Source organism: Ailuropoda melanoleuca, chromosome 5 (genome assembly GCF_002007445.2).
Source record: "Ailuropoda melanoleuca isolate Jingjing chromosome 5, ASM200744v2, whole genome shotgun sequence".
Classification (NCBI taxonomy): Eukaryota; Metazoa; Chordata; class Mammalia; order Carnivora; family Ursidae; genus Ailuropoda; species Ailuropoda melanoleuca.
The window spans coordinates 62,758,579-62,784,727 of NC_048222.1; the positions used below are offsets into that span (position 1 = coordinate 62,758,579).

Genomic DNA, 26,149 nt, shown 5'->3' on the forward strand with positions numbered 1-26,149 from the left:
CTCCAGCTCTGACAACAGGTGCCATTGGCCAAGAGGGGGAGGATGAGCAGGAGGAAGGGTCAAAACGTTAAAAGCACATTTATATTTATATTTAAAATCCTGATACATGAGAAAAGATATCAACCACAGCTGTGGCTGAGAAGTGTGATGGGGGCCAGGCTTGACCCCCTGTGCTCAGTTCCATCTCACTCACTGCACCCCCTGTGGGGCAAGAGGGAGGGAAGTGTTCTTGGCACAAGAGGGGAGCCTCAGGTGCTGCTCTACTCGGTCACAGGAAGGGGTCAGGTTGGCTGGGGCTCCAGGCCTTGCAAGTGGCACTGTTGTACCCCACACCTCTCCTAAACCCTGGCAAGCTGATCATTGTCTCAGGGTCCTCCCCCTTGGGGTTGTTGGTTTGTTGGGTGTTTACAGGAAAACTACCACATTTCAGATGAGTCAGTTCTGGGTGGAGAGAGAAGAGTATATTTCATATGAACTCCTGGCAGCAGAGCAGGATACCTGAAACTCTGGACATGGGTCTGGGTAGTCTTCTCCCGTGAAATCTGGTGATGTGGGGGAGGCCACTACTGAAGTTTAGAGAAAGATTTTTTCTACTGAGATAAACTAATCCACAGAAATAAAAATCAATGGAGGGCCTTATTCATGCTTACAATAGTTTAGTTTTGGTTTGTGTTTTGAAATGTATAAAGGACTTAACTAACCTTTTTTTAAAACTATGAGCTAGAACGTAAAAGTTTTAAATACAATAAATTGAAAATGCTCACACACTATTCCAATGTGTGGAAGGTTTATGAAAAGAGGAATCTGAGAGGAAGAGACCAATAGGGCAGAGTTGGGGGGCAGGCGGTGTCCCCCAGAGATGGAGGAAGCCAGGAAGGGGAGGCAGAGGAGTCTTGCAGGGAGGTTGATCCAGTTACATCAGTAGCTCTTGAGACATGCTCTTATTTCTTAACTCATCCTGAAGCTCGTGTACCTGCTACCATTGCCTCCAGACAAAATTAATTAGCTGAATAATGTTTGTTTATAGCTCTTCCATGGCTCTTTATTTCGAAATTCCAGAAGCTCTATTCTGGGTCAAGTACCAGCCCCAGCACTCCAGAACCTTCAGTATAAAGCCCCAGGTTCTGAGACAATGATGTGTTCTACTGGCTGAGAGATGTGGTGTAGAAGACAGATTTACGCCTGACAGAAGCTTCCTTAGTGGGGGTCAGGGCAGTTTTTACTCCCCTGGCTCTCTCTCTGGGACATGGTGGACACTCAGTAAATATCTGTTGGATGAATGAATGGATTGACTGGGTGTATCCTATCCATTGCTTAGACAAAGGCTTATCCATTCCAATAGCCCTAGAATGAGAAAGACCAGTGCTTCTTTCCTGCTTGGTCCTGAGCAGTCCTGGACAGGAAATGGTCCTTTCTCTTTTGTCAACAGAGTGAATAATCACTTCCTCATGAGGCAAGAGAGCAGACCTGCCTATGCCTTGATCTTGACATGCTAATTAATGCTGAATGCTGAAGCATGTGTCATCCCTGCCTTACACGATACATCTTGCCACCTGTCTCACCACCCGCTTCAGGACATCTGCCTAGAATTGAGACTCGGCTGCGCATCAGCTCTGTCTCCTTCTCCACCCTGTCAGGTACCTCCTCTCTTCCATGACACTGTCATCAAATGCTTTTCTAGGGGAAGGTAAAGGGAGAGGAGTAACTGTGAACCCTTCTTTCCTGGAGTTAAGGTGGGTGAGAGAAGAGCTGAGACCCAAATGAAAAGCCCAGAGCTAGATCTACTCCTTCAGGTAAGGATGGATCCAGGGCCTCTCTCATGCTCCTGCACTTCTGTTGGAGAGAGACCTTCTTGCAGGTGGTAGTTAAGAACACTGCCTCTGGACTAGATCCTCAGGGTGACTTGGGGCAGTCCCTCAACCAATTCCTGAGTCAGTTCTCTCATTTGTAAAGTGAGGATAATAATACCTGCCTCACAGAGTTTTGGGGGATGAATGAATATGTTACATATATAAAGTACTTTGAACAGTGTGATATTTGGCCTAGATCCATGTTTCATGGAGCCTGAAGTTGATACAAAACTAGGTACAAAAGTATTTATTTGGAATGATAAATCACACAAAAATATAAATTTTAAAAGCCTGATAAATGCCAAAACATCACAAAATTTTAAAAATAACATACTATTTATACCAATTAATTGTCATTAATTAACCTCTATACATTTCTCTTCATTGTTTGGTTGCATACTCTTTGATTCCTCTTTATTCAACACCGATTTTGCAATATCATTTTCTTCAGAGCAAATAGAAAGCAATTTTCCCTCTAGCTTGTTTGAGGATTTTTAAAACTTGTTGGTCATAGGGTGGAGGGATGGGTGAAATAGGTGGTGGGGATTAAGGAGTGCCCTTGTTGTGAGGAGCCCTGGATGTTTTGTGGAAGTGTAGAATGACTACATCATACACCTGAAAATAATACTACACTGTAGGTCAACTAACAGAAATTGAAATACAAACTTGAAAAAAATTGTTGGTCATATAGTTAATTATCAGTAGTTTCTTTCTGCTTCACTACTCTTCTTTGGTAGTGTCATGGCAAACTTTAGGATTGTTTGCAAATTTGGGAAAACCTCTGATTTAGTGACTCTGGCTCTGTAACCCCCCCCGCCAGCCAAACCTAATGGCATAAAACAGCAACCACTTTACTAGGCTCATAGGTTCTGTGGGTCAGAAATTCAGAAAGGGCACAGGCTGGGGGTGACTCAACAGTTGGGCTGGATCCATTTGAAGGCTCATTCATCCCCCAGCCTGCAGCTGGGCTGAGAGGATTTGGAGATAGGACTGGCGAGTCCAGCCCCACTCATGGCCTCTCCACAGGGGTTGGCTTCCTCAATGTAGGGCAACCACAGAGGGACTTGGGCATCTCTCACAGCTCTCAGCGAGGGAGCTGCATCACATTTTATGACCTAACCTTGGAGTCAAGCAGACTGCTCAGATCCCATCAGAGAGAGTCTGCAACCCACAGATTCAAGAGGAGGGGAATTTGCACACACACACCCTTGCTGAGGGAGTGGCAAGGTTTTAGAAGAACATGAATGATGGGAGATACTATTGCAACCGTCTTTAGAAAAAAATCAAATCCGCCACAACATCTATCAAATGTCTCTCATACCTGAGCTATTGTGGATATGCTAGTTACTTATTGTATAGGAATATGGTAACTTCCATTTCTTGAGACTCCCTTCAAATAAAGGAAAAAGTACATTGCAGACATTGAAAATATCTCCTTCAGGAGAGACCTCTGTTTTCATCAGGTGTCAGGGAAAACTGAATCTTTCTCTTAGGACTTTATGTGTCTGATTGGACAAATTTTCCACAGACTAGTTTCTGGCTTTGTATATTTCCAACCTCGTTTGTCTCCCTCCACACTATTCTTCTCATACCTCAGTACAACCTCTGGTCTTGTACCTCTGTGCCACAATGCCAGATGAGTTGGCACAGTGGGAGGTAGGAGTCTTTATGGAAGCTATTCCTAAATCACAAAGGCTAGCAATAACTTCAGTATACATGAAACTGACTGCAAACCATATAACCGTGTCCCAATAAATCAAAATTAATCCTATCTCCAACTCACCTTCTCCTTAGCCAGATCCTAAAAATACACAGTCACGTAAGTGCCAACAGAAGAGATGAAAGAATGGGAAGACAGGGATCTCAACCAGTTGCAGTTTAAAAAGCATACTTTTGCAAATTTTACTAACACATGTGAGCGAGCACGAGAACCTATTGCTGGAGTCCTCTCAGCGCCTCGGAAGGGCATGTGCAAGAAGCTTACACAACATTGGCTTCACAATAAACCCACCTCTGCCTGCATAGAGTAAGAGTTGCTTAAGTGTTAACTATTATCGTTGGCTCCATTTTCTGACAGTCTTCCCCTTGTGATGGCAAGATGTCTACCATCAGTAGCTCCCGCTTCATATCCTGCCAGGGGCTTGCCTGGCAGGAAAGACAAATCACCTTGTTCAGTACTTCATGTACCGGGATTTCCTTTGTGCCAGCTTGAGTCACGAGTCCAACAAACCTTGTGCCACACTTTGCATTCCTGTGGCTAGAGATGGAACAGGACTACCCAATCCTTGGAGGCTGAGAGTGGAGAAAGAGCTGCTTCCACAGAGGAGATTTGGGGAAATTAAAGGGTCTATGGATGCAGAATGTAAAAATAGATGTCCATTTACTGTGAATGTAACAAACTCTGAGAGGAGAGAGTAGAAGGAGGGGGGAAGGCCAGCAAAGGGGACAGGATGACAGAATGGAAAATGTCTTCCTCCCCCCAAGGATCCCATTGGCCTAGGTGAGCAACATGTGGCCTTAGCCAAACCCTGCTATGCCTGCTGGTCCTGCTTCAGACTGACTGCCCCCAAATCTTCTCTGCCCTCTTCTGTCCCGTCACCCTGACCTTTGTCCTTCTTGGACCACCTCTCCCAGTCCCTGCTCCCTAATCACAGCCTTTACAGGGAGGCTGGGGGCCGGGGGGAGATCAGCAAGACTTACACCAACAACTTTGCTCCCCTGTTACTGGTCCCTCCCCTTTCCCACTTTGAGTGTGAACCAAGTAAGGTTCTAAGTCTCGGCACATAATTCTTTTCCGCTTGTCCTTGCCTAACTCTGTGGCCCCTCTATAGCCCTGCTCCAGTAAGGTAACCACTAGCTACATGTGGCCGCTCTATTACACTTGAAATGTAGCTATTCTGAATTAAGATATGCTGTAAGTGCTGGGAAAACTGGATGGCTACATGCAAAAGAGTGAACCTGGACCACTTTCTGACACAAAAATCAGCTCTAATGGATTAAAGACCTAATCCATAAAACTCCTAAAAGAAACATAGGCAGTAAACCCTTGGATATTGATCTTAACACTATTTTTTGGAATCTGTCTCCTCTGGCAAGGGCAATAAAAGCAAAACTAAGCTATTGGGATGACATTGAACTAAAAAGCTTTCGCACAGTGAAGGAAACCATCAACAAAACTGAATGAGAGAAGATATTTGCAAATGATCTATCTGGTAAGGAGCTAATATCCAAAATAGATAAAGAACAAATACAACTCAACACTGGAAACACAAACAGTTCAATTTAAAAATGGGCAGAGAGCTTGAATAGGCACTTCTCCAAAGAAGACATTCACATGGCCAACAGACACATGAAAACATGCTCAACATCATTCATCATCAGGGGAATGCAAGTCAAAATCACAATGAGATATCACCCCCACCTGTCAGAATGGCTAGTATCAAAAAGACAAGAGATAACAAGTTCTGGTGAGGACGTGCAGAAAAGGAACACTTATGCCCTCTTGGTGAAACGCAAACTGGTACAGCCGCTGTGGAAGACAGTATACCGGTTCCTCACAAACGTAAAAATGGAACAACCATACAATCTAGCAATTCCACTTTGGGGTATTTAACTGAAGAAAATGAAAACACTAATTAAAAAAGATATATGGTTTTTTTCAGCATCATTTACAATAGTCAAGATATGGAATCAACCTAAATGTCCATCAACAGAGAATATGTTAAGGAGATGTGGTATAGATATATATAAGGGAATATTACCCAACCATAAAAAAGAATGAAATCTATCATTTGGGAAAACACAGAGATGGACTTAGAGGACATTATATTAAGCAAAATTAATCACAGAAAAAGACAGATACCATGTGATTTCACTTATATATGGAATTTAAGAAACAAAACAGATGAATGAACAAACAAAAACAGAAACAAAATCAGAAATACAGAGAGTAAACTCGGTTGGGGGAGGGGCAAAATAGGTGAAGGGGATTTAAGAGGTATGAACTTCACTTAAAAAATAAATAAGTGGTGGGGATGAAAAGCACAGCCTAGGAAATTTAAACAAAATTATACGCTCTAAGTGTAAAACACACAGTGGATTTTGAAGGCTTAGTGTGAAAGAAATGTAAAATATCTCCTTAATAATTTCATATGTTGATTACACGTTGAATTGATGATACCTTAGATTATTGGGTTAAATTAAGACACTATTAAAATTAGTTTTTCCTCTATCTTTTTACTTCTTAAAATGTGGCTACTAGAAAATTTAGTATGACATAAGTGGCTTGCATGATATTCCTATTGGACAGTGCCGCTCTAGACCCTTTATCCAGAAGCATTCACATGCATACATACCCACATCATTCTGTATATAATTTCAGGAACCACTGAGAGTGCCCCAAATCCCATCCATGGGCCCTAGCCCCAAATTAAGAACCTCTGAGTCAGGAATGTCATGGTTTTTACCAGGCTTAGCATCAACCACACCTTCACTGCACAGATGGGGAAACTGAGCACCAAGTTCTCCTCCGAGTCTGAGCAGCTGAGCCCCGGGCCCCCCTCCTCTGGGGATGTGGGGGTGCCTGGCCCTCCCATACGTGTGTGACAGGGGTTACCTCACGGAAGGCGATGCCACAGCTCTGCCTCTGTTGCTCCCCCCGACAATCTGTGGTCCCAGGTGAGGCCCACATCACTTCAGGGAGAGGTGAATTCTCTCCTCAGCGAGATGTATTTCTCAGGACTCCTACAGTCCAGGGATGGCTCTGAAACAGGCTCAGGCCATGGAGCGTACGCAGGCTCCAGGCGAGGCAAAGCCCAGACTGGGGAAGGGGACACAGACTTTCAATCCGGAGAGCATAATCCTGGGCTCTGCCCCTGCCCAGCTGCGTGACTCTGCATCACCTCATGTATGACCCACTTTGGGATCAGTCGTTTTTCATAGTTTTCTACATTTTACATTTACTTTTTCGTTAGATTAGACATCTGGCTCATGCAAATTAGAAATATTTCCCATTCAATTGTTTTTCACGTTTTCATAGGCTATTATTAATTTTCTTTTTTGGGCCAATTCTGGAATAATACTTTTTATTTTTATTTTTTTAAGATCTTATTTATTCGAGAGAGAGAGAGTGAGCACGAGCTGGGGAAAGGCAGAGGGAGAGACAGAGGGAGAAGCAGACGCTCCACTGAGCAGGGAGCCCGACACAGGACTTGATCCCAGGACCCTGAGATCATAACCTGAGCTGAAGGCTGATGCTTAACCGACTGAGCCACCCATGTGCTTCTGTAATAATGCTTTTTAGATCCATTTGTGCTAAGTTAACGTTAATTCAGTTTCATTTGCCTTGAAAAACAAATCATGTTGTTCAATTACATAGCAGATTGACAATGAAATAACTGAATTCATGTCATTTCAGGAGAACACTGAGTGTTGCTGTGGACACTGAGCAGTCTAAACAGGTAACTTCACAAAGTTTTCTTCTGTAATATTCATAGTCTAAGAGTGTCTTGATTGGTCTCTGTTACCTGTATTATAAAGTTTGCCATTTAAGTCTAATGGAAATCTTCTAAACTCCTTAGAATCAGCCAAAGGGAAGGAGGGAGGGTAAAGCTAAAAGTGAGGGGCTTAGAACCAGAGAGTCTAGATCCCCCTTGTAGCTCTCCAAATTCTGCTCAGGGCCTGCCACTGCAACTGCCTTTATTATGATACTCAGGATCCTGGCTGCAGAGAACTGCCAAGGAGGTCTGGCCTCTTGTCTGTTCTCATATGCTCAGCCCTCCTCCCTAAGAGGCTTGTCTGGCTCAGGTGGGGGCTGGACTGCAGGGTTTCCAGTTCTGCCCCTACCCTGTCCCAGACCTTCAGCCTCAGGGTAACCAGCTTCCGGCCACTGCTCCCAGGACTTGTCTCCCCTCCTCGCAGCATCTGCAGTCGTGATGTCCCACGTCTGAAAGGGGTGCTCCACCTGCGGGTCCTGGAGCCCTGCCAGAGGTTTCTGGAGATGCTGGTTGGCCCAGCCTCTTGGAGAAAAGGGGAAGATGCTAGGCTAAGGGAGTGACCCAGGGGTGGAGCCCCAACCTGTTTATAGGATTGTGGCTCCTCAGAGGCGGGTAGATTCACAGCCCCATCCCGCTGGAATAGTTGCTACCAGCTAGCCAGGGAGCTGGTGTCTTGGTGGGAGCTGGTCTTGGAGTGGAGCCAGAAGGCTTGGTATGGAAAGACTGACAACTACGGGACCACCTGGCCGCCCTCACCAGGTAACAGTGTCGCCAAGCCCATGGGCATCACTCAGGGCAGGGCCCGGGGCCAGGTGCATTCTGAGAAGCTTGATGCAGCGAAAACCAAGGTGATTCTGGCCTCTGGGGAAGGCCTGGGTCCCAGAGCTGGGGTCTCTGCTTAGGCAGAGGCCAAGGGTGGGAGGCAGAGGGTAAGAGAGTCTGTGCTTGGGCATGGGTGGGGAGTGGATGGATGGCCAGCATCCATAGAAGTGAGGGCCTGTGTTCCTCTAGAGCCTCTTACCCTCCTTCCTGCCAGAGCTCGCATGCTGCATCAGAGAACACAGTGGCTGTGTGTCACAAGAGGACACCTTCATCACTGCAGGTCATGGACCTCCTGGAACTGGCGGGGGACAAGGAACCACCCGGTGTGTCCCCAGAGCTTTGCCAGGCCAATTCCCCACCCACTGCCAATTACTTACTGGGCCAAGAGAGGAGGCTGCAACCAGACCAAAGAGGTCTACAAACTGCTAGCCCCACTCCTTCCATGTGCTTCCTCTCAGCCCAGATTTCTCATCCTCTGCTGTGGACCAAGGCCAAGAGGGACTGGCTCTTCGGGTCTCCCCTGGTGCCCCAGGCAGTGGGCCATGAAAGAGGCTAAGTGTGCCAAGCTCACCATTCTGAGGCATTTGTCTCATTAGCAGACTTTGCCAGGCTTCTGGAGCCTTGGCCCTGAGACCCAGGCCAGAGTCAGATCCAGTCAAGTAGCTCCAGACCAGTGTTCCTGGCTCAAGCCAAGTACCAGGCCATCCAGGGAAATATAGAGGGATGCCTCCATTGAAGGACAACACCTCCTGCCCCAGCCCCTGTCAGCCTCAAGTCTAGAGGACCACCTGCCACCCCACAAGGTGGACATTAATGAAAATGCCCAGATGGTGATCTGGGAAGACCCCACGGCTGCTTGAGCAGGGCGGTGGAGGGGCTCCCATCAGGAACTTGAGCCCCAGAACCCAGCCATGGAGGTTTCTGTTGTATAGCTCTTCATCCTCATCTCCCTGGAGAAGGCTGGGCATCCTTCTCCTGCTCCCCTCTGCCTGCTCTAGACCCAGCCCAGGTGCGAACTGAAGCCCAAGCTGTGGTGACTCTGGGGGCTTGAGTCTGCCCGCATGCCTGGAAAGCACGTTGTCTCCAGCTGATGCTGTTGGGACTGGTCGGATCCCTGAGATCAGGCCCTTAACTCCCAGCCTTCGAGTCGGCTCCTGGGGCAGCCTCAGCAGTGGCCTCACCCAGCCTCGCTCCTGCTGGAACAGGGGACCAGAGCCTGCTCTGGCAGTGGGAGCTGGCCTGGCAGGGCAGGCCAGGCATCCAGGCCTTGCTTTGGGACGTGCCTGATGCGTGATCCAGGAGCATCGGCTCAGCATGACTCAGGAGCCACAGGGCCTGAGGCTGTGCCTGAAGTCTCCACTCCTCCTCTCTCCAGCCTCACCTACCGCAGTGGGTCACTGGGGGCCAGCAGGGGGAAAGGCAACTTGCTCATTTTTCTCTTGCTGTTGAAGACGCCATGGTCTGGACCCCTCTGTGGGGACTCCAGCCCCGTCAAACTCGCTTGGGTCACATCCCCTGTGATGGGCAGGGCCACAGGGAGGAGGCTGGAGGAGGCTGGAGGAGGCCCTAGGGTCCCTGCACAGGGAGAAACAGTGGCTGAGACTCTCAGCAGGGAGGTATTCCCAGGAGCCTACAGGAAGCTGGGCGGGGGGATCCCTGCTGGAAAAGCCCTTCATAGCATTCAGGGTCAGTCATCAATTAAGGCAGTATTTCAGATGGGAGGATATTTCAACAGGGAAGGAGAGGACCCATTGCCCTCAGGAGTATCATTATTAGTTAGTTAGTTCAATATCCATATTGGTCTAAAACAAATCTATGAAATTCTACTGTTTAGATATCCACAGGGCAGTGGGGAAAGTTGCATGCTTTCACAAAGGAGCAAAGTCCTGGGAAGGTAGAACAGTACAGGGGATGTGAGCTCTGGCCTTGAAGACCTGGTCTTGAATCCTAACTAGGTCACCTGCTAAATCTCTGACCTACTGCAGCCTTTCTAAGCCTCAATTCTCTCGTCTATAAAATGGGAGGAAATGAGAGTACTATCTTAGGAGGTTGTAGGAGGATAAATCAAGTTGGAATACCTAATCTGCTTAGCACAGCACCTAGAAATATAACAAGCACTTAATAAATAGTAATAAGCCCAATTATCTAGAAACTGCTTGCCTTTTTGCTAAGCATTCTACAGGCATTAACACATTTAGCCTCTTTAGTTAGTCCCACTACTTATGAGGAAATGGAGGCACTGAGAGGTTTAGTGACTTGTCCAGGGTCACACTGCAAGTAAGCAGGGAACTAAAGTTTAGATCCAGATATCCTGGCTGGGGGCCTGCCTTGCTCACTCCACTCGACCTTCCTGAGTAGCGCCCCATCATTGTATTTGTTGTCACAGCCCATCCTGTGGTGCTCTGTGTTAATGATGGTTTTAGAGGTAATGAGAAATGGGGTTTCACCCTGGGGAAAATATCCTGGCAGGGGACAGTGGGCTGTCTGAGGCTGAGAGGTTCTTGGTGACCGGAGAGAGAAATGGGCAATGATGCTCAAATTGGGCATGGTGACTGGCTGGAAAGGTGTCAGTGGGGACACTTTGTAGCCCCAGCTGGCTCTAGAGCCTCCCACAGGCCAGGGCCTCAGGGATGAGGGGGCGTCTGGGCTGCCTCTGTCTTTCCCCTGTCTTGGAGCGCACACACGGAACCCCAGCTCCGTCCCCAGGAGCCCAGCCAGCACTTTCTATGTGGCAGGCAGTGATGGATCTGGGTGCAGGGAGCAAATGCAGCCAGGCGTCTAGAAAGCCATGACATCTCTGCCATTTATAAGCTCTAGCTCAAGGCCTATGGAGTCAAAACATTGCTGGTGTCCCTGGAGTTAATCCCCAAGAAAGGAGAAACCAGTGTGCCTGGGGGTGGGGGGATGCAGGGAGGTTGGGGAGTCACGTGCTCTGCCAGAGAGTTGGCAAGAATGACAGACTCTGAACATGAAGGTGCAGGAGAGTGACGCGGGGACCCACAGGGCACTAGTCCTGCATGGCTTTGCTGTGGTCTCATCGTCCTTTAAATTTCTCTATGCAAGTGGGCAGCGAATCTGCGGGCACTGAAGCAGCCCTCAGTAGACAGCACCTGTGCAGAGCTCAAACGGAGACTTCCGGGTCACGGGCATGAAGGGGACCTGGTGACGGGAGGGCACAAGGCAGAAGAGCGTTTTGGTTTCGTCACATTGTCTCCCGCAACCCCACAAGGCCGAATGTTAGTCATGCAAGCCCAGTGCCGCCTCTGTCTCAGATTGGAGGGGGTGGGGGGGGGGTGCTTACCATAAGAAACTGGTGCCGGGCGCCCAGAAAGAGCTACAGAGCTAGGCCTCAAGAAGATCAGGAACCCAAGTTCCCCAGGGTTCCAGGCTGTGGCAAAGACCTCAGCAGTAGGCATTTGAGGAGAGCCCCCTTGTGCCCTGTCCCCAGAAGGACTTGGCACACCCTATTTGCCTTCTGCTTTTCCTCTGCCACCTCTGCTCCCTTTGCCCCCATGAGCCCGTGCCCACTCAGTTTCTGCTTCCTCCTTGCTGGGCTTGGCTGTGGGCTGACGTGGCCTCCCCAGGGTTTTAGTACACAATGGCCTCCTGTTCACGGCAGTGGCCTGATGCCCTTGCAAGTTTCCTATTTCACACCCAAGAGAGGGTGAACACCCATGGCTGGGCATCCCAGGGCTCAGCCTCCGTGGTGTCAAGAACCACTTCCTGTCCAGAGGGCGCGGTGGGGTGAGGGCGGCAGTGCTGGACAGTGGAGTTATATGCTTTCTGGGAGCTCTGGGGGTGGGACACCCCAAACTGACATGTCCATTGTAGTGGCCGTGCCTTGGCCCTCGTTTCCCTGCTGTCACCACTACACTGTGCAATTCTGTCCCTCAAGGGGAAGGGGTCCCACAAATTCCACCCCCGATTGGTCTGCCATGCCCTGACTGCTGCAGCCCAGGACCACAGCTCCAAGGACAGCAGTGGGCAAAGGCTGTTCAGCCCCAGAAGGCCTAGCAGCATCACTGAGCACCTCAGGAGAAACCTCACCACCAGAGGGGTGGGCTGGGGAACCAGCAGGAGGGACTGAGTGGTCTGTTATTTCTCTCCAGGGGGAGGCCTCTGCTTGCTGGCGGCTCACTGTGAGGGTTCTGGAGGCACGGAACCTGGGCTGGACTGACCTGTGTGAGTAACTATTCCTGGGCTCCTGGGGCGTAGAGATGAGCAGGCCCTATGGGAAATGCGCAGGCGAGAAGCTGGGGGCTGGGCTGGGCTGCCCACAGTGGCCACCAAGGTCATGGTAGGAACCTGGCGAGGCCCCTGGAGAGGAGTGTAAGGAATTCTCTCTCACTCTGTTCTCTTAACATTGGCAGTGAGTGAGGCAGACCCCTATGTGACCCTACAGCTGTCCACCGTCCCTGGAACAAAGTTTAAGACCAAAACAATCATGAACTCCAGTCATCCTGTGTGGAATGAGACCTTCAGTTTCCTAATCCAGAGTCAGGTCAAGGTAAAGGCCAGGACCACCCACCTAGAAACAGGCTGTCTCCTTCTTTCCACACGCACTTTCCTCCAGGGCTCAGTCAGAGCCACTGGGGAGGAGTGTCTTTGAGCCCAGCCTGCGTGCACTGTGTGGGAGAGAACGTGTGACCCACCACGTGGCTGTGAGCCTGATCTCTGCCAACTTGCTGGTCCTCTCTAAGCCCATCTGGAATGGAGACAGTAAGATTCCCTTCCTGATGGGGTTGTTAGGAGGTTAAATGAGATAATGCATGGAAGACTCCTAGTACAGTGCCCGGTACCTACGATGCCTTGGGGGACCAGCAAAGGGGGAGGGGTGTGCCACACTGGGGAAACACTGAAAGAATTTTATTTTTTATAAAAACAAAAATGAGCAGGGGGAGATTAGGAACTTTGTTGGATTTCCTTTTAGTGCTTTTAAGTTTTACTATTATTTTTATTTTGAAGTAGGAAGTTTGGAGGCATAATAATCTTTTCAGACCCTGGGCATCAAGTAAAGGCTCAGCAGGTATGAAGTCCAGTGATGAGTAAATAATGTGCTATTCTTGGGTCCCTAGAATGTCCTGGAGCTAAACGTCTATGATGAGGACTCAGTCACGGAAGATGATGCCTGCTTCAAGTTTCTCTATGACGTCTCAGAAGTCCTCCCTGGCGAGCTGCTCCGGAAGACCTTCTCCCTGCAACCCCAGGTGAGTGGGGAGTCTCACCCCTCTGCGCTCCAGCCCTCCCGCCGCCCCTCGCTCCAGTCTAAGGAAGTCACACAGTGGCTCCCAGCTGCTGGAATGCGCCTGCGCCTGCGTTGAAGGCATTCACAGAAGACAGGAGCCCCTCCCAGAGATATTTACATTTTTTTTTAAGATTTTTTATTTATTTATTCCGACAGAGATAGAGACAACCAGTGAGACAGGGAACACAAGCAGGGGGGGTGGGAGAGGAAGAAGCAGGCTCATAGCAGAGGAGCCTGATGTGGGGCTCGATCCCATAACGCCGGGATCACGCCCTGAGCGAAGGCAGACACTTAGCTTAACCGCTGTGCCACCCAGGAGCCCCCAGAGATATTTACATTTTAATAGGGAAGGAGAAGGCTTAACTAAACTGTTACAGACTGAATCACTCAATGCAGAGATTTTAGTCAACTGTGGGAGGAAGGTTTCTGGTGGTGGAGAACTTCCTAGTATCAGTCAAAACCCAGCTCCGTGTAACCAATCCTTGGGGCAGTTGGGGGCTCAATCACTCCTGCTCTCTGCTCTCCTGACGTGCCCAAGGCCTGCGTTATGAAGGTCTCTGCTCTTTCTCCAGCAGGTGAAGGCTGGGGAATGGGACGGTGGGGTTCTGGGGTCAGTTCCCCCTCAAGAGGAACAGAAGATGGGATCTGGGCTTCCTTAAGCCTCCTTTGGCTCGTGCTCCCTATCTCCTCTTTCAGCCCTGCCAGGGAGGGAGACCTGTTCTCTGCAGACTTATCAGCTGTGGGTAACTTGGGCAGGCGCCCATCTTTTCCCCAATTCTCGATTTCCACATCTGTAAAGTGGGAAGACTTGTGATACCGCGCCTCTCTGAGAGACTGCTCGAGACGCAACAATGCGTGGTCGAAGAACTGTGTCAGTTCTAAAAATAAGTGTAAATGTTGATGACTTGCTCATCTTTGATTTCAGGGACAGGAGGAGCTGGACGTGGAGTTCCTGCTGGAAAAAACGTGCGTAATAATCACACATCCCAGGGAGTGTCTCAGGACCCAGGCTTTTTTTTAGGGAAATGCCTTTGACCCAAGTTCTCTGTCCTTTGTGTCTCCACCCCTGCCAGTCTGGGGGGGGGGGGCGGTCCTCTTAGAGGAAGAGGAGAGGTAGGTCACTGCTTCCTTGGCCCCACTCTCCCTCTCTGTCCTCACATTTCAGTCTTCAGAAGCATCTCCGTCATCCTGAATGGTATCCAGGACTTAGGGTCCCTTGGCATCACCCAGGGAGGCCCCACGGGGGCTGGAGGCTTCCCTGTGAGGGGGCAGCTCAGTGCAGGGAGTGTTTGCCTTTCTCAGGCTGAGCTCCGGATGTTTTGATTTTTCCAGGTCAGACTGTCCAGAAAACCTCATCACCAACAACGTCCTTGTGGTAACCACCCTCCCCAGGCTTGTGAGGGGGAGCGGAGGGAGGGACTCCAGAGCCGACATTGAGGCTGGGGGGTGCTGAAGGCACAGGCAGGGACAGGGCACTGTGGTAAGACCACCCCTGGCTTCCCAGCTAGGTGGTCACCTGGGGCTGTGGTCAGGGGCTGGGGGCTGGGAGGGGCCAGAGTCTTCAGAGAACATGGAGAGAGAAAGGCCAAGGCTCTGCCGGGGCAAGGCTCTGGCCCAAGACTGGATGGCTTAGGGAGGGTCAGCGGAATCGTAGGGGCTCCTGACAGTGTTACCGCACCTGTGACGGACTCCTAGTTCTTAGCCTCGGAAGGTGGTGGCCCAGCTGGGGTGCTGGTACTGAAGTAGCAGAGGCTCGGAGGGAGTTTCCAGGGAGCTGCCCTTCCAACCTGGGAGCTCTGGGATAGAGTCGGGGGTCAGTCAGCTCCTCCTTGAGACAGTGGGAAGTCCTGATCAGCTCCTCTGAAACAGAGCAAACTCACACAGCTGCAGTGGACAGGAATCGGTGGTCAACAACGCACTAGAAGCTTTCTACTCCAAGGTTGCAGGCCAGCAACGCAGGCATGACCTGGGAGCAGGGCTGGGCCTAATGTGAGGCAAGGCACTTAGAGCTCCAAACCGAAGGAGGCCTCTGCCCTCAGGGTCCTGCAAGGGCCTGTTTGATGGGCTAGTATTACTTTTACAAATGCATGTTAAAATCGTCATACCTATGGCAGCTGCTTTTGATCTGAGGGGATGGAGGCCAGTGGTGGGTTGGTAAACTCAGCAGGTCTTCAGGAGAGAGTCAGTCAGGAGCATGCAGTGGGCTCCTGTGGCAGGCTGGTCAGCTGGAGGACAGCTGGGAGATACTGGCCTTGCTAAAATGTTAAGGGCTTCTCTAATCATTCCACCATCCTGTAGACCAGTGGTCTGCATAGTCCTGTTTGGGAGCAATTGTAGAATGCACTCTCCAGGCTGAGTCCACAGAGAAACAGGGAGAAGAAAGAATGGTGCCTGAGGCAAGGGCGGCCTTCAGGGATCCCCCAAGTCTGGCAAATCTTTGAAAGCTGGGGGTGTGCACGGGGTGGAGGCGGGCTCCCCTGGCTGCTCCAGAGCATCTGACTTAGCAGTCCTAGCAGAACAGAGGGGGCGGGTGGCGGTTCTGCCTCCAGTCCCACTCTGGCCCCCACTTCCTGTTCTGTGTGTGATGGATTTGGGACCGTGGGGCTCAGAGGGTGAAGTTGAGGAGACCTCTGCTTCCCCTGCTGAGCCACCTGCCCATGATATGGTCTGCCCCAGGCCCGAGAGCTGTCATGCCTGGATGTCCATCTGGACCACATGGAGAGCACAGCCACCATCACAGGTAAGGCCTGCTCAGAACCAGGCCTGGTCTCTGCTAGATGGGGTGGCTGGGACCCCTGTACAGGGTGGCAGGTGAGCAGCCTAGCAGAGCCTCTTTCCTCTTGCTCCCACAGCATGAGGGCAACAGGTCTCCTGTGGGCTTGAGGGTCCCCTGACCTGGGGGAGGGTATGTTGTGGGAGGTGGGAGTGCCATGGGGGCTGTGGGGCCCAGCAGGCTGGGGAGGGCCCTCTCCAGAATCCTGTCTACCATGGTCCACACTCCCAGGTCTTGACCATGTCCCAGCGATACTGCCAGTTTCCTGGGGTCCCTGCTCGGATTCCTGGCTCTTGTTCCCCTCGTGCTAATCTGCCCACTCTCTACCTAGATCAGGCCTGGCTGGAGCTGGAGCTCGTGCTGACGGGGTCCTATGAAAACACACAGACATCTGCGCTGGGTCCAGCCTCTGCCTTCCGCTTCCATTACATGGCAGCCCAAGACGCAGAGCTGAGTGCACGTCTGAGGGTGGGTCTTGGCTTTGGAGCTCTCCCCACCTTGGGCCAGCTCCAGCTGTTGCGGGCCCCTCTCAGGCCAACGCCAGGCCCCTGTGGCCTCGCCAGCCACCCCCCAGTGAGGCCCCCAAGCCCCTGGCAGACAGGGAGAATCACCAGGAGCCTGGAGTGGGCAGGGGGATTGCCCTGCCTTGTCAGACTTTAACTGAACCTTTCAACAGTGCCTGCATTGATGCTCTTAGAAGAACATCCCGTATCTGTGCCTCCAAGGCCCTGCACGGCCTGGCCCTTGCCCACCTCTGCTGCCTCACCTTGTTCCACGCTCTCCCTCCTTCATGATGCTCTAGCTGTATTTCTCTTCGTGCTTTCCCCACATGCCAAGGGCCTTCTGTGTTCTCCTCCGGCTGCTTCCAAGGCTGCCTGCTCCTCCTCCCTTCCTCTTCTTCCTCCTCTTCCTCCTTTTCTAGATCTCAGCTCAAAGGACCCCTCTTCGTAGGAGCCCTCCTTGACTCCCCATCTTAGATAGACCCCACACACCCCACCTTTGGTTATTGTATCATATCACACTGCTTATTTCCTTTATTTTTTTCCCTTTATAACATTTGCTAACATCTGTTCATTACCCATTTTGTTATCGATTCACATACACAATTCAGTTAGAACAAAAAATATCAGCAAGTATTTTAATAATTAGTAATTATAAATATTGTAATTATCATAATTATAAATATTGTGATTATTTTTATATTATCAGAGAGGGACTGTGTCTGTCTGGATCACTGTGTAGATACTCAGTAAGGATTGGTTGAATAAATGAATATTTCCCTCCAGAGCTCTGAAAGCAATGGCTGGAATTCCGACAAGACAGCTGGGCACCTCACTGTGCCCCTGAGGTCACTGGCCATGGGAAAGGAGGTGACGATTAACATTCCTGCTACAAATGTAAGTAGCCTCGAGACTGGATGGGAAGTGCCAGTGAGAATAAAGATGGGGAGCCCAGGCCCCCAGGGGATACCCACATTCCCCTCAGGGTTGAGGATATTCTAGTCTGGTCTCTTTCTTTGATTTCAGACCCCAGGAGTGAGGCTGCAGATCAAGGCTGAGAGCTGGTAAGGGACATTCCTATCTGTGGGGGACAGCGTGGAGTGGTCGTGAGGCAGGGAGTGCTGCGGAAAGGGTGGCCCTTGGGGTCAGGAGCCAGGAGGTCACGGCAGCTGTCATGGGCTTGGCCAGCCTGGGGCTGAGCTATGCAGTGCCCCCTGACCCCTGGATCGTCTCCTTCCCAGCCCTAAGGAGCTGGCTGTGCGCCTGGGCTTTGATCTGTGCGCAGAGGAGCAGGCCTTCCTGAGCAGGAGGAAACAGGTGGTCGCCAAGGCTCTCAAGCAGGCCCTGCAGCTGGACAGAGACCTACAGGAGGATGAGGTTTGGGGGACGGGGGTGCAATACCTTGGACTGGCCTTAAGGAAGCACCTGATTCCTCTGCCCTCTCCAGACACTCCAGTCAGCGAGACGGGAGTGGCTGTGTGGGGCGTGGGGATGAGCTTTGGGGTTTTCACTCCCTTCTGGCCCTGTCCAGGGCCAAGAGCTGTCACTTCCTGGGGGAGGAGCTGGGCGCTAGGTCTAACCCTAACTCCATCAGGCCCTGGCCCCGAGGTCCCTTCCCTCTGTCCTGGTCCTGGTTAAGGCAGCCTGTGCTGTGCGGTCCAGGTCCCCGTGGTGGGCATCATGGCCACAGGAGGAGGTGCCCGGGCCATGACCTCTCTCTACGGCCACCTGTTGGCCCTGCAGAAGCTGGGCCTCCTGGACTGTGTGACCTACTTCAGCGGCATCTCAGGCTCTACATGGTGAGGGCCCTGGGGACTGGAAGAACAGAGATGATCAAGTCCCAAAGGGTAATGGAGCAGACACCAGAGGAACCCCTCTATGTGTGGAAGCCAAGTGGTGTGAGCAGTGCAGTCTGATAGCTGCCAGCTGGCTTTCTCAGAAGGGAGAAATTAGGTCTTACAGAGGTCCTCTCGTGACAGAGGCATTGGAGGACACCCATTCCACGCTACTGGAGAAGCCTAAGGCAGCTGACTCAGGAGGAGCTGGGGTTTGAGTCTCTGCAACACCACTTACTGTGCAACCGATTTCCTCTGATTCTCAGTTGACTCATCTCCAGAATGGGGGTAATAGTAGTACTTACCCCATAAGATTGTCCTGGGGCAGCCCACGTAAAACACCTACCTTGTCTGACGTGTATCAGGAACTCCAAGTTGGTAGCTCTTTTTTCTTTAAACATTATTATCTCATTTAAATCCTCATACCACTCTGTAGGGTAGTTTCTTTTCCTATCCCTATAGTATAGATGAATTTAGAGAAGAGGTACTATCTTACCTCTTACCTAAAGACAGCATTGCCTCCCTATAATCCCACTCTGCCTGTGATGAGGTGGGACTTTTCACTGTTAGAGATTCATTCCTTTGAGTCTTATTGAAATGTGACTTTAAGGAGTAAAAGGAGAGTAAACTCAGAGGACTTTAGGTGACAGCTGTTGACAAGCAGACTCTTCAAGGGCTTCAGGACAGGCCCATGAAGATGGGTGTAAGGTCTATATCTGTTCTGTACAATGCAGTAGCCACTAGTCACAAGTGGTTGTTGACCACTTGAAATGTGCCTAGTCTAGATTGAGATGTGTTATAAAGATTAAATACACAGGGAATTTTGAAGACTTAGTTTGAAAAAATATAAATTTATGTTAATTTTTTGTGTTGATTACATGTTGAAATGAGAATTTTTGGATGTACTAAATTAAAATAATACTATTTAAATTAATTTTTATTGCTCTCTTCTTACTTTTTCAAAATGTGGTTACTAGGAAATTTCAAATTACATATGTGGCTCACATTACAGACAGTGCTGATCTGAGAGACCCGAGACACATTTTCCAGACAGGAAGGAGCATCATGGGAGAAGTGGGAGGGTGGGAAGGAGGAGTTGCAGCGATTCAAGCTGGGCCTCCACCTCCCACCATACGGTCCCTTTATTCTCTCAGGACAATGGCCCACCTCTACGGGGACCCTGAGTGGTCACAGAAGGACCTCGAAGGACCCATCAAATATGCCAGGGAACACCTGACCAAGAGCAAGATGGAGGCCTTCTCCCCAGAGCACCTAGCGAGCTACCATCAGGAGCTGGAACTGCGGGCGGAGCAGGGCCACCCCACGACTTTTGTGGACCTGTGGGCTCTCGTGCTGGAGTCCATGCTGCACGGCCAGGTAGGGCACCAATGCTGGCAAGTGGGACGTGCGTGCGCCTGCGGGGCTGGGGCAGCCTTGCAGTTAGCTACTGCGCGTGCGCATTTCCTACGGGGTGGGGGGAAGCACGTGGGATCCCAGCGTCTCAGTGTGTGCTGTACTTAGGGATGCTGCCTTTCTGAGTCAGGCTATTTTTCAGTTCATTGCCATGAAACAGAGATTTCTGTATCTCTCAAGAGCTTAGGGACAAGTCAAATGCCAAGGTCAGTTAAGCAAACAAAACTTTCACATTATGTTTAAGTGTCCGTGAGATTGCTCAAATAATTTTTATTTTATTAATACTGCAATATAGAATGTCTTCTTCTTCTATATCTTCATGGAAGTGTTAAAAGCATAGACTCTTGAACCAGATTCCCTGGGTTTAATCTCAGTGCCTCTTACTAGCTATGTGTTCTATCACAAGTTAACCTCTCTGAGCCTCGGTTTTCTCATCTGTTCAGTGGGGATGAGTGAGAATAGTATTTATCTCACAGGCTTCTGAGCACTCAATGGTGCTTTGGCATAGAGTTAGCATTGTTAGATATTATAAATATATATTTTTTAAGATTTTGTTTTATTTATTTGAGAGATAGCAAGAGAGAGCACAAGCAGTGGAGAGAGGGGGAAGCACACTCCCTGCTGAGCAGACAGCCTGGGATCATGACCTGAGCCAAAGGCAGAGGCTTAGCCGTCGGGGCCACCCAGATGCCCCAGCTATTTTATTTCTTTACCGTTTATTGTAAGGCCATGAAGATCAAACTGAGCAGATATATTTTTTAATAAATTGCTTCTTTAAGGAAAGTTTAGTAAGTCAATTGCTAAATCTTACATTAACTGATACAATAATTAAAATCAGTTATTTTTTCCACTATTGTTTTACCCCATATGATTATCTGAATACTTCTTTTAAAGCATTTGAAACCACTAAAACACGAAAAAGTATCTGTAACATTCATAATAAAAAAGTAAACTATCAAATATATTAGCAGAGGAAGGATACTTACCTTTCTTATCTTTGGGTATCAGGAGTTTGACCAACAAAGATTATCATGAAAAAGGAATTTGCTTTGGATTTTTTTTCTTTAAATTTTATTCTTGCTGGTAAGAACAATGCTACTTGGAAATTACCAGCCATTCTTATTTTTTATGTATTAGTTTGAAAATATTTATTATAAAAACAATATTTATTAGATATTATAATAATCTTCAGACCTAAGCAAATGGCATAAAGCATAAGGAATAATGTGATGAATGTGCACAGTCTCGCCAACCAGCCTAAGAACTAGTGTGTTACAGAAAGAATTGAAGCCCCTGTGGATGCCTCCCCAGTCCCATTTCCCTCCCACCCCCGGAGGTAACCACCATCCTGAATTTGGGTTTATCATCACGTTTGTATCTTCAGTCTGTATACATGATTGTATCATATAATACATAACATATAATTACATAAAATACTTTATTTACCTTTATTATATACTTATTGTATATACCTTTTATTATACATCCTTAAGAAAAATATAATGTTACTTGCACAGATGGTTTCGAATAAGTCTCCTTGTGCACAAATGTTAGAGAGTCTCTGAGCCTCAAAGATACACACCCGGCAGTGGGATTGTTAGGCCATTGGGTGCTTGTAGCTTCAGCTTTCCTGCCTATTGCCAAATCATTCTCCAAAAAGGTTTCATTAATTCACACTCCCACCATCAGTGTATCATAGTTTCTTTTTCTCTACATGCTCTTCAGACTTTTAATTTTTTGTTCATTTTATGGGTGTTATACAAAATTTTATTGTGGCTTTCCATTTCCTTGATTTTTCGTGAGACTGATCATATTTTCAAGTATATTTGTCATTGGGACTTCCTCTTCTGTGGGTTACCTACTCAAATCCTCTCCCATTTTTCTACTAATTCATCTTTAATATAATTTTGTGGGAATTCATTATAGATTCTGGATATAATCCTTTATCAGTTCTACTAGGTTTCGATGCATAATTTTAATATAAACTGATGTATCATTCTTTTCCTTTACTGTCTGTGATTTTAGAGTTTCCCAAGAGAAATCTCTCCCTCTCCTAAAGTTATAAAATATCTTCCTATATATCCTTATAAAAGTTTTAAAGATTTGTGTTTCACAATTAGGACTTTAACATATCTTCAGGTATTATGTGAACACGAACCCAATTTTATTTTTCCTCCATATGGATAACAAACTTTCCGAACGTCACTTATGCTTTTTTCCCCACAAATCCGCATTACTGTTGTGTCCTTTGTCAGCTTTCATATATTCATGGGACTCCTCCTGAGCAATCTTCCGTTCTAATGGGGCTGATTCTCTAACACGTGCCAACACTGCACTGGTTTAGAGACTCTATGTTTGTAATACATGCTGGTATCTGATAGGGCAGGTTTACCCCCATTTGCCACCTTGGTTTTTCTCAGAATTACCCTGGTTCCTTTTGGTCCTTTGCTGTTCTATACATGTAATAGAATCAGCTAGTCACATTTCATGAGAAATGTTAGCATTTTTATTGAGGGGCACCTGGGCAGCTCAGTTGGTGAAGCGTCAGACTCTTGGGTTTCAGCACAGGTCATGATCTCAGGGTTCGAGGATGGAGCCCCCTGTGGGGCTCCCAGTTCAGCGAGGAGTCTTGCTTATCTTCCTCTCTCTCTCTGCCCCTCCCCCTGCTCACATGCATGCGTGCACTCTCTCTCTAAAATAAATAATCTTTAAAAAATAGAATTTTATTGAAATGGCATTTAATTTATAAAATCAAGGTAACTACTTGAAATATTTTTATTTTTTAACATATTCTATGTATTCTTTAGATCTGTTTTTTAAGTTCATGTTCAGTCGTGAGGGTATTGTGTTTTATTAATGACTTTTCTGCCTGGAGGTGGCAATTAATTACTATAGAGTTGGGAGAAGCTTGTTTTAACAATTTACTTTATGAGGTGCTAAAAAATGCAGTTTGATTCGAGGCTATAAAGAAGACTTTTATTTAATTACCATTTGATCCTCCAGTAATGACTTAATGCATGGTGCTATTTACAAGGTTTATAGTCATTTTTTAAAAGACAGCTTAATAAGGTTTGGGGTGTTTTTGGTTCACAAGAAATCTTGCAGTATTACTGAACGAACAATGCATCCTTAAAAAAGAGCACCCATGTGGTTTTAAAAATGTTGTCTCAATATTAAAGCTTTTTAACTATTCTTTTCTTTTTAGTTATCATACTTCATTTCTTAAAGGTAACATTCATTATATGCTTTTTTAAATAATTCTTTAATCAGACGAATTTCGTGTGTATTTCAAACCTAAGTTTTTGGGTAAAAGCATTTAGTAACTCTATTTTATGCTAATATAGAGCTCCAAAAGTCATTTTAAATGTCAGAAAATATAACTCCATAAGAAATCACAATTTCATTAATATTATTATTACAGAAATAGTATACCCTGAACTTTACACAGAACTTTATTAGTCTATACACTTCTGTAATATTGCCTCAGTTTTTGTAAAAAAAAAAAAAAGTGCTTGTAAAATATACCAGTTATATTAAGTGCTTCTCAAACCATGTCTTTCAAACTTTTTCCTTTAATCTTTTGCTGGCAAGCATTGAACTGCTTAGAAGCTTCTCACCATTCCTCAGGAAGAAACTCATAGTTTTTCTCGTCTTTTCCTGAGTTAAGAAGATCTTACATGTTTTTCTTCAGTTCTGGTCAAAATTTGTTTTGCCCTTAGTCCCCCTGTCCATACAGTGCCTAGACCATGTCAACACATCGCCAACACTGCACCCAAACTCCCACACCTCAGGGGGACCCTTGAGTCATCAGAGTGGTGCTCTGCGGGGTTGGGGATGCTCATTTGGAAACAGGGGGCCTGGAGATCCAGAGGCCGGCCACCACTGGTGAGCTATTAAAAGGAAAAAGAATACTTGGTATTATTTCAGTAGATGGAGGGGTGTGCTGACCCTTTTCCTCCTGGTCAGAAATGGTGCATCTGGAGTAAAATATCGCATTTCCCCTCATCTTACATGTCCAAAGAGCAGGCAAACAGGATTCCTAAATAGAAAGACTTTGAGAAGGACAATCGCAGTTATTAATCAAGCTCCCTCCCTCTTCAGTACCCACGCACACTCACACCTGCGGGCCTGACTTGTAGCTATGACACATAGCGCCAGGGACTTGAGCCTCATTTGGGGATTTTTTCCTGTGGGTTCCCTATAACTCAAGTCCTATAGGGCACCCCTGTGGTACGGCGGGGGGGAAGATGACACACCAGTGACAGAAGGGTGCGGGAGGAAGAAGTACACCGAGGAATGCTGGGGCCTTGATGCGGGTGTGGGAGGGGGACTCCCCATTGGAAGGGTGGGGCTAGAATCCTGGACACCTGGCTGATGATCAGAATCACCTGGGGAGTTTGAAGAAAAAACAAATTCCTCAATGGCTTCTGCTGATTCTCAGAAGTAACCTAGTAATCTGTCCATTTAGCACATCTAGGTAAATCAGAGGATAAGGGTGGATTGAGCAGTTTGGGAACCCCCTAGATCTCGCTGCTGAGTGAGGTGCCTTCCGCTTTAGAGAGCCCGAGAGAGGGACTGTGCCTCTGTGGTACGTGTCCGGCTCCGTCAGAAGCAGCCATGCCTGTGGCTGGCTCTTTCCCAAGGGTGGCTCCAGGCAGCCACCACCATTAACGTTGGTGATGCTGGAAATGAACCCTATTGGCATCTCTGGTCCGGGATGGAATGAGACCTTTCTGTGCCCCTAGAACTCTGCGAGGCTCTTCCAAAAGGCAAGCCATAGTCCTTGCCATCAAGGCAGAACTTGGTGTTTTATTGAAGAGAAAATTGGAAACAGAGGCAAGAATAAATAATGGGGTACAATTTCATACGACTGTGCAAAGCAGGAAAGAGGGGGGCAGGTAAGGGGGATGCAAGGATGCCTGGAAAGCATTTCGGAGGGGCCAAGACTTGGACTACATTCACGTAAATCTAGAAGGGGCAGCCCATCCCATGACAGAGCTTACCGTGTATACTGTAAAAGGGGATTCCTGTGTCCTTTCTGGAAAGCAGTGTGTGTGTGTGTGTGTGTGTGTGTGTGTGTCTTTGTGTCTGTGTATCAGGGTCCACATCCTCTCCACCCTTCAACCCATAAAGATGGGGCCACACTGTTGATACCGTAGTCCTTGTGAATGGCATTCTCTTAAGATATGCAGCGCACAACCTCCATAGCCCTACATGGCGACCCTGCATCTGGTCGGAATGTGGGGGGTGGGAGTGGGAACTGGATGGGTGCACCCACCCATGCCACCCAAATTCCAATGGAGAGCTGCCTCGTCACCCTCAGCCTGTGCGCCCCCCCCCCAGTCCTGGTGGAGCTGCTGCCTCTAGAGCACTTCCAACCCCAACTAGGTCCTCATGCCTCCCACCCCAGGTGATGGATCAGAAGCTGTCGGAACAGAGAGCAGCACTGGAACAGGGCCAGAACCCTCTGCCCCTCTACTTGAGCCTCAATGTCAAAGAGAACAATCTGGAGACCCTCGACTTCAAGGGTACAGTCCTTAGGCCTGTCCACGTAACCCTCCAACACACACACACACACACTCATACACACGCATAGCTCCTGTGCACCCTGTGGGTCTTCGGAGCATTCCAACAGGAAACTCCTACACAGATTGCTCAGCCTTCTGGAAGGGAGGTGGTTCCGATGGGCTGATGAGCCAGGCAGCAGAGCTCACAGTCCTGGCGGTGGGGGTGGGTGCTGGGGATGTGGTCAAGGGGCTGGGAGCAGGGGTGGTCAGCCCAGGAGTCAGCCAGGCAGGGAGGAGGCTGGGTCCTGTGGGGGGGCAGCATCTTTGGCCCCTGTCAGAGCTGGGGCTTCCCCCAGCCCACTCTCCTCTCATTCCCGCCTCTCACTCCTGTTCCCATAGAGTGGGTGGAGTTTTCCCCCTATGAGGTCGGGTTCCTGAAGTATGGAGCCTTCGTCCCTACCGAGCTCTTCGGCTCCGAGTTCTTCATGGGGAGGCTGATGAGGAGGCTCCCTGAGTCCCGGATCTGCTTTCTGGAAGGTGAGTGGTGATTACTCTGAAGATTCGGGCCAGTCCTGGGCCAGGCCTCCCTGACTGGACCTGACTCCTGTACTCGGGTCTGGCAGAGCCCCTGGGGCTGGGCGCCACTGGGGTGGGGCTGTGGGGAAGAGCCGCTGCCCGAGCAGCCCACCTGCCTCCCATTTTCCACCCC

The 26,149-nt window shown here is 48.7% G+C and overlaps 1 protein-coding gene across 4 annotated transcripts in view; it reads left to right on the plus strand.

Annotated features, from left to right (window-relative positions):
- The first annotated feature begins 1,747 nt into the window (after nt 1-1,747).
- Nucleotides 1,748-26,149, plus strand: part of PLA2G4D (phospholipase A2 group IVD) — a 29,072-nt gene continuing 4,670 nt past the window's right edge. The window contains exons 1-16 of one of the 4 annotated variants that reach the window (XM_034661104.1): nt 1,748-1,793; nt 7,267-7,309; nt 12,277-12,349; nt 12,538-12,674; nt 13,243-13,374; nt 14,338-14,378; nt 14,745-14,787; nt 16,089-16,152; nt 16,517-16,653; nt 17,472-17,582; nt 17,712-17,749; nt 17,927-18,062; nt 18,348-18,484; nt 19,675-19,897; nt 25,344-25,461; nt 25,840-25,977. In XM_034661104.1, coding sequence (XP_034516995.1) covers nt 12,612-12,674; nt 13,243-13,374; nt 14,338-14,378; nt 14,745-14,787; nt 16,089-16,152; nt 16,517-16,653; nt 17,472-17,582; nt 17,712-17,749; nt 17,927-18,062; nt 18,348-18,484; nt 19,675-19,897; nt 25,344-25,461; nt 25,840-25,977 — 1,381 coding nt within the window. In that variant the 5' untranslated portion in view covers nt 1,748-1,793; nt 7,267-7,309; nt 12,277-12,349; nt 12,538-12,611. Of the gene's footprint in view, nt 1,794-7,266; nt 7,310-7,972; nt 8,105-12,276; nt 12,350-12,537; nt 12,675-13,242; nt 13,375-14,337; nt 14,379-14,744; nt 14,788-16,088; nt 16,153-16,516; nt 16,654-17,471; nt 17,583-17,711; nt 17,750-17,926; nt 18,063-18,347; nt 18,485-19,674; nt 19,898-25,343; nt 25,462-25,839; nt 25,978-26,149 lie in introns of those variants that run through there. The other 3 variants (XM_019801959.2, XM_002913249.4, XM_034661105.1) reach the window with 3 other exon arrangements.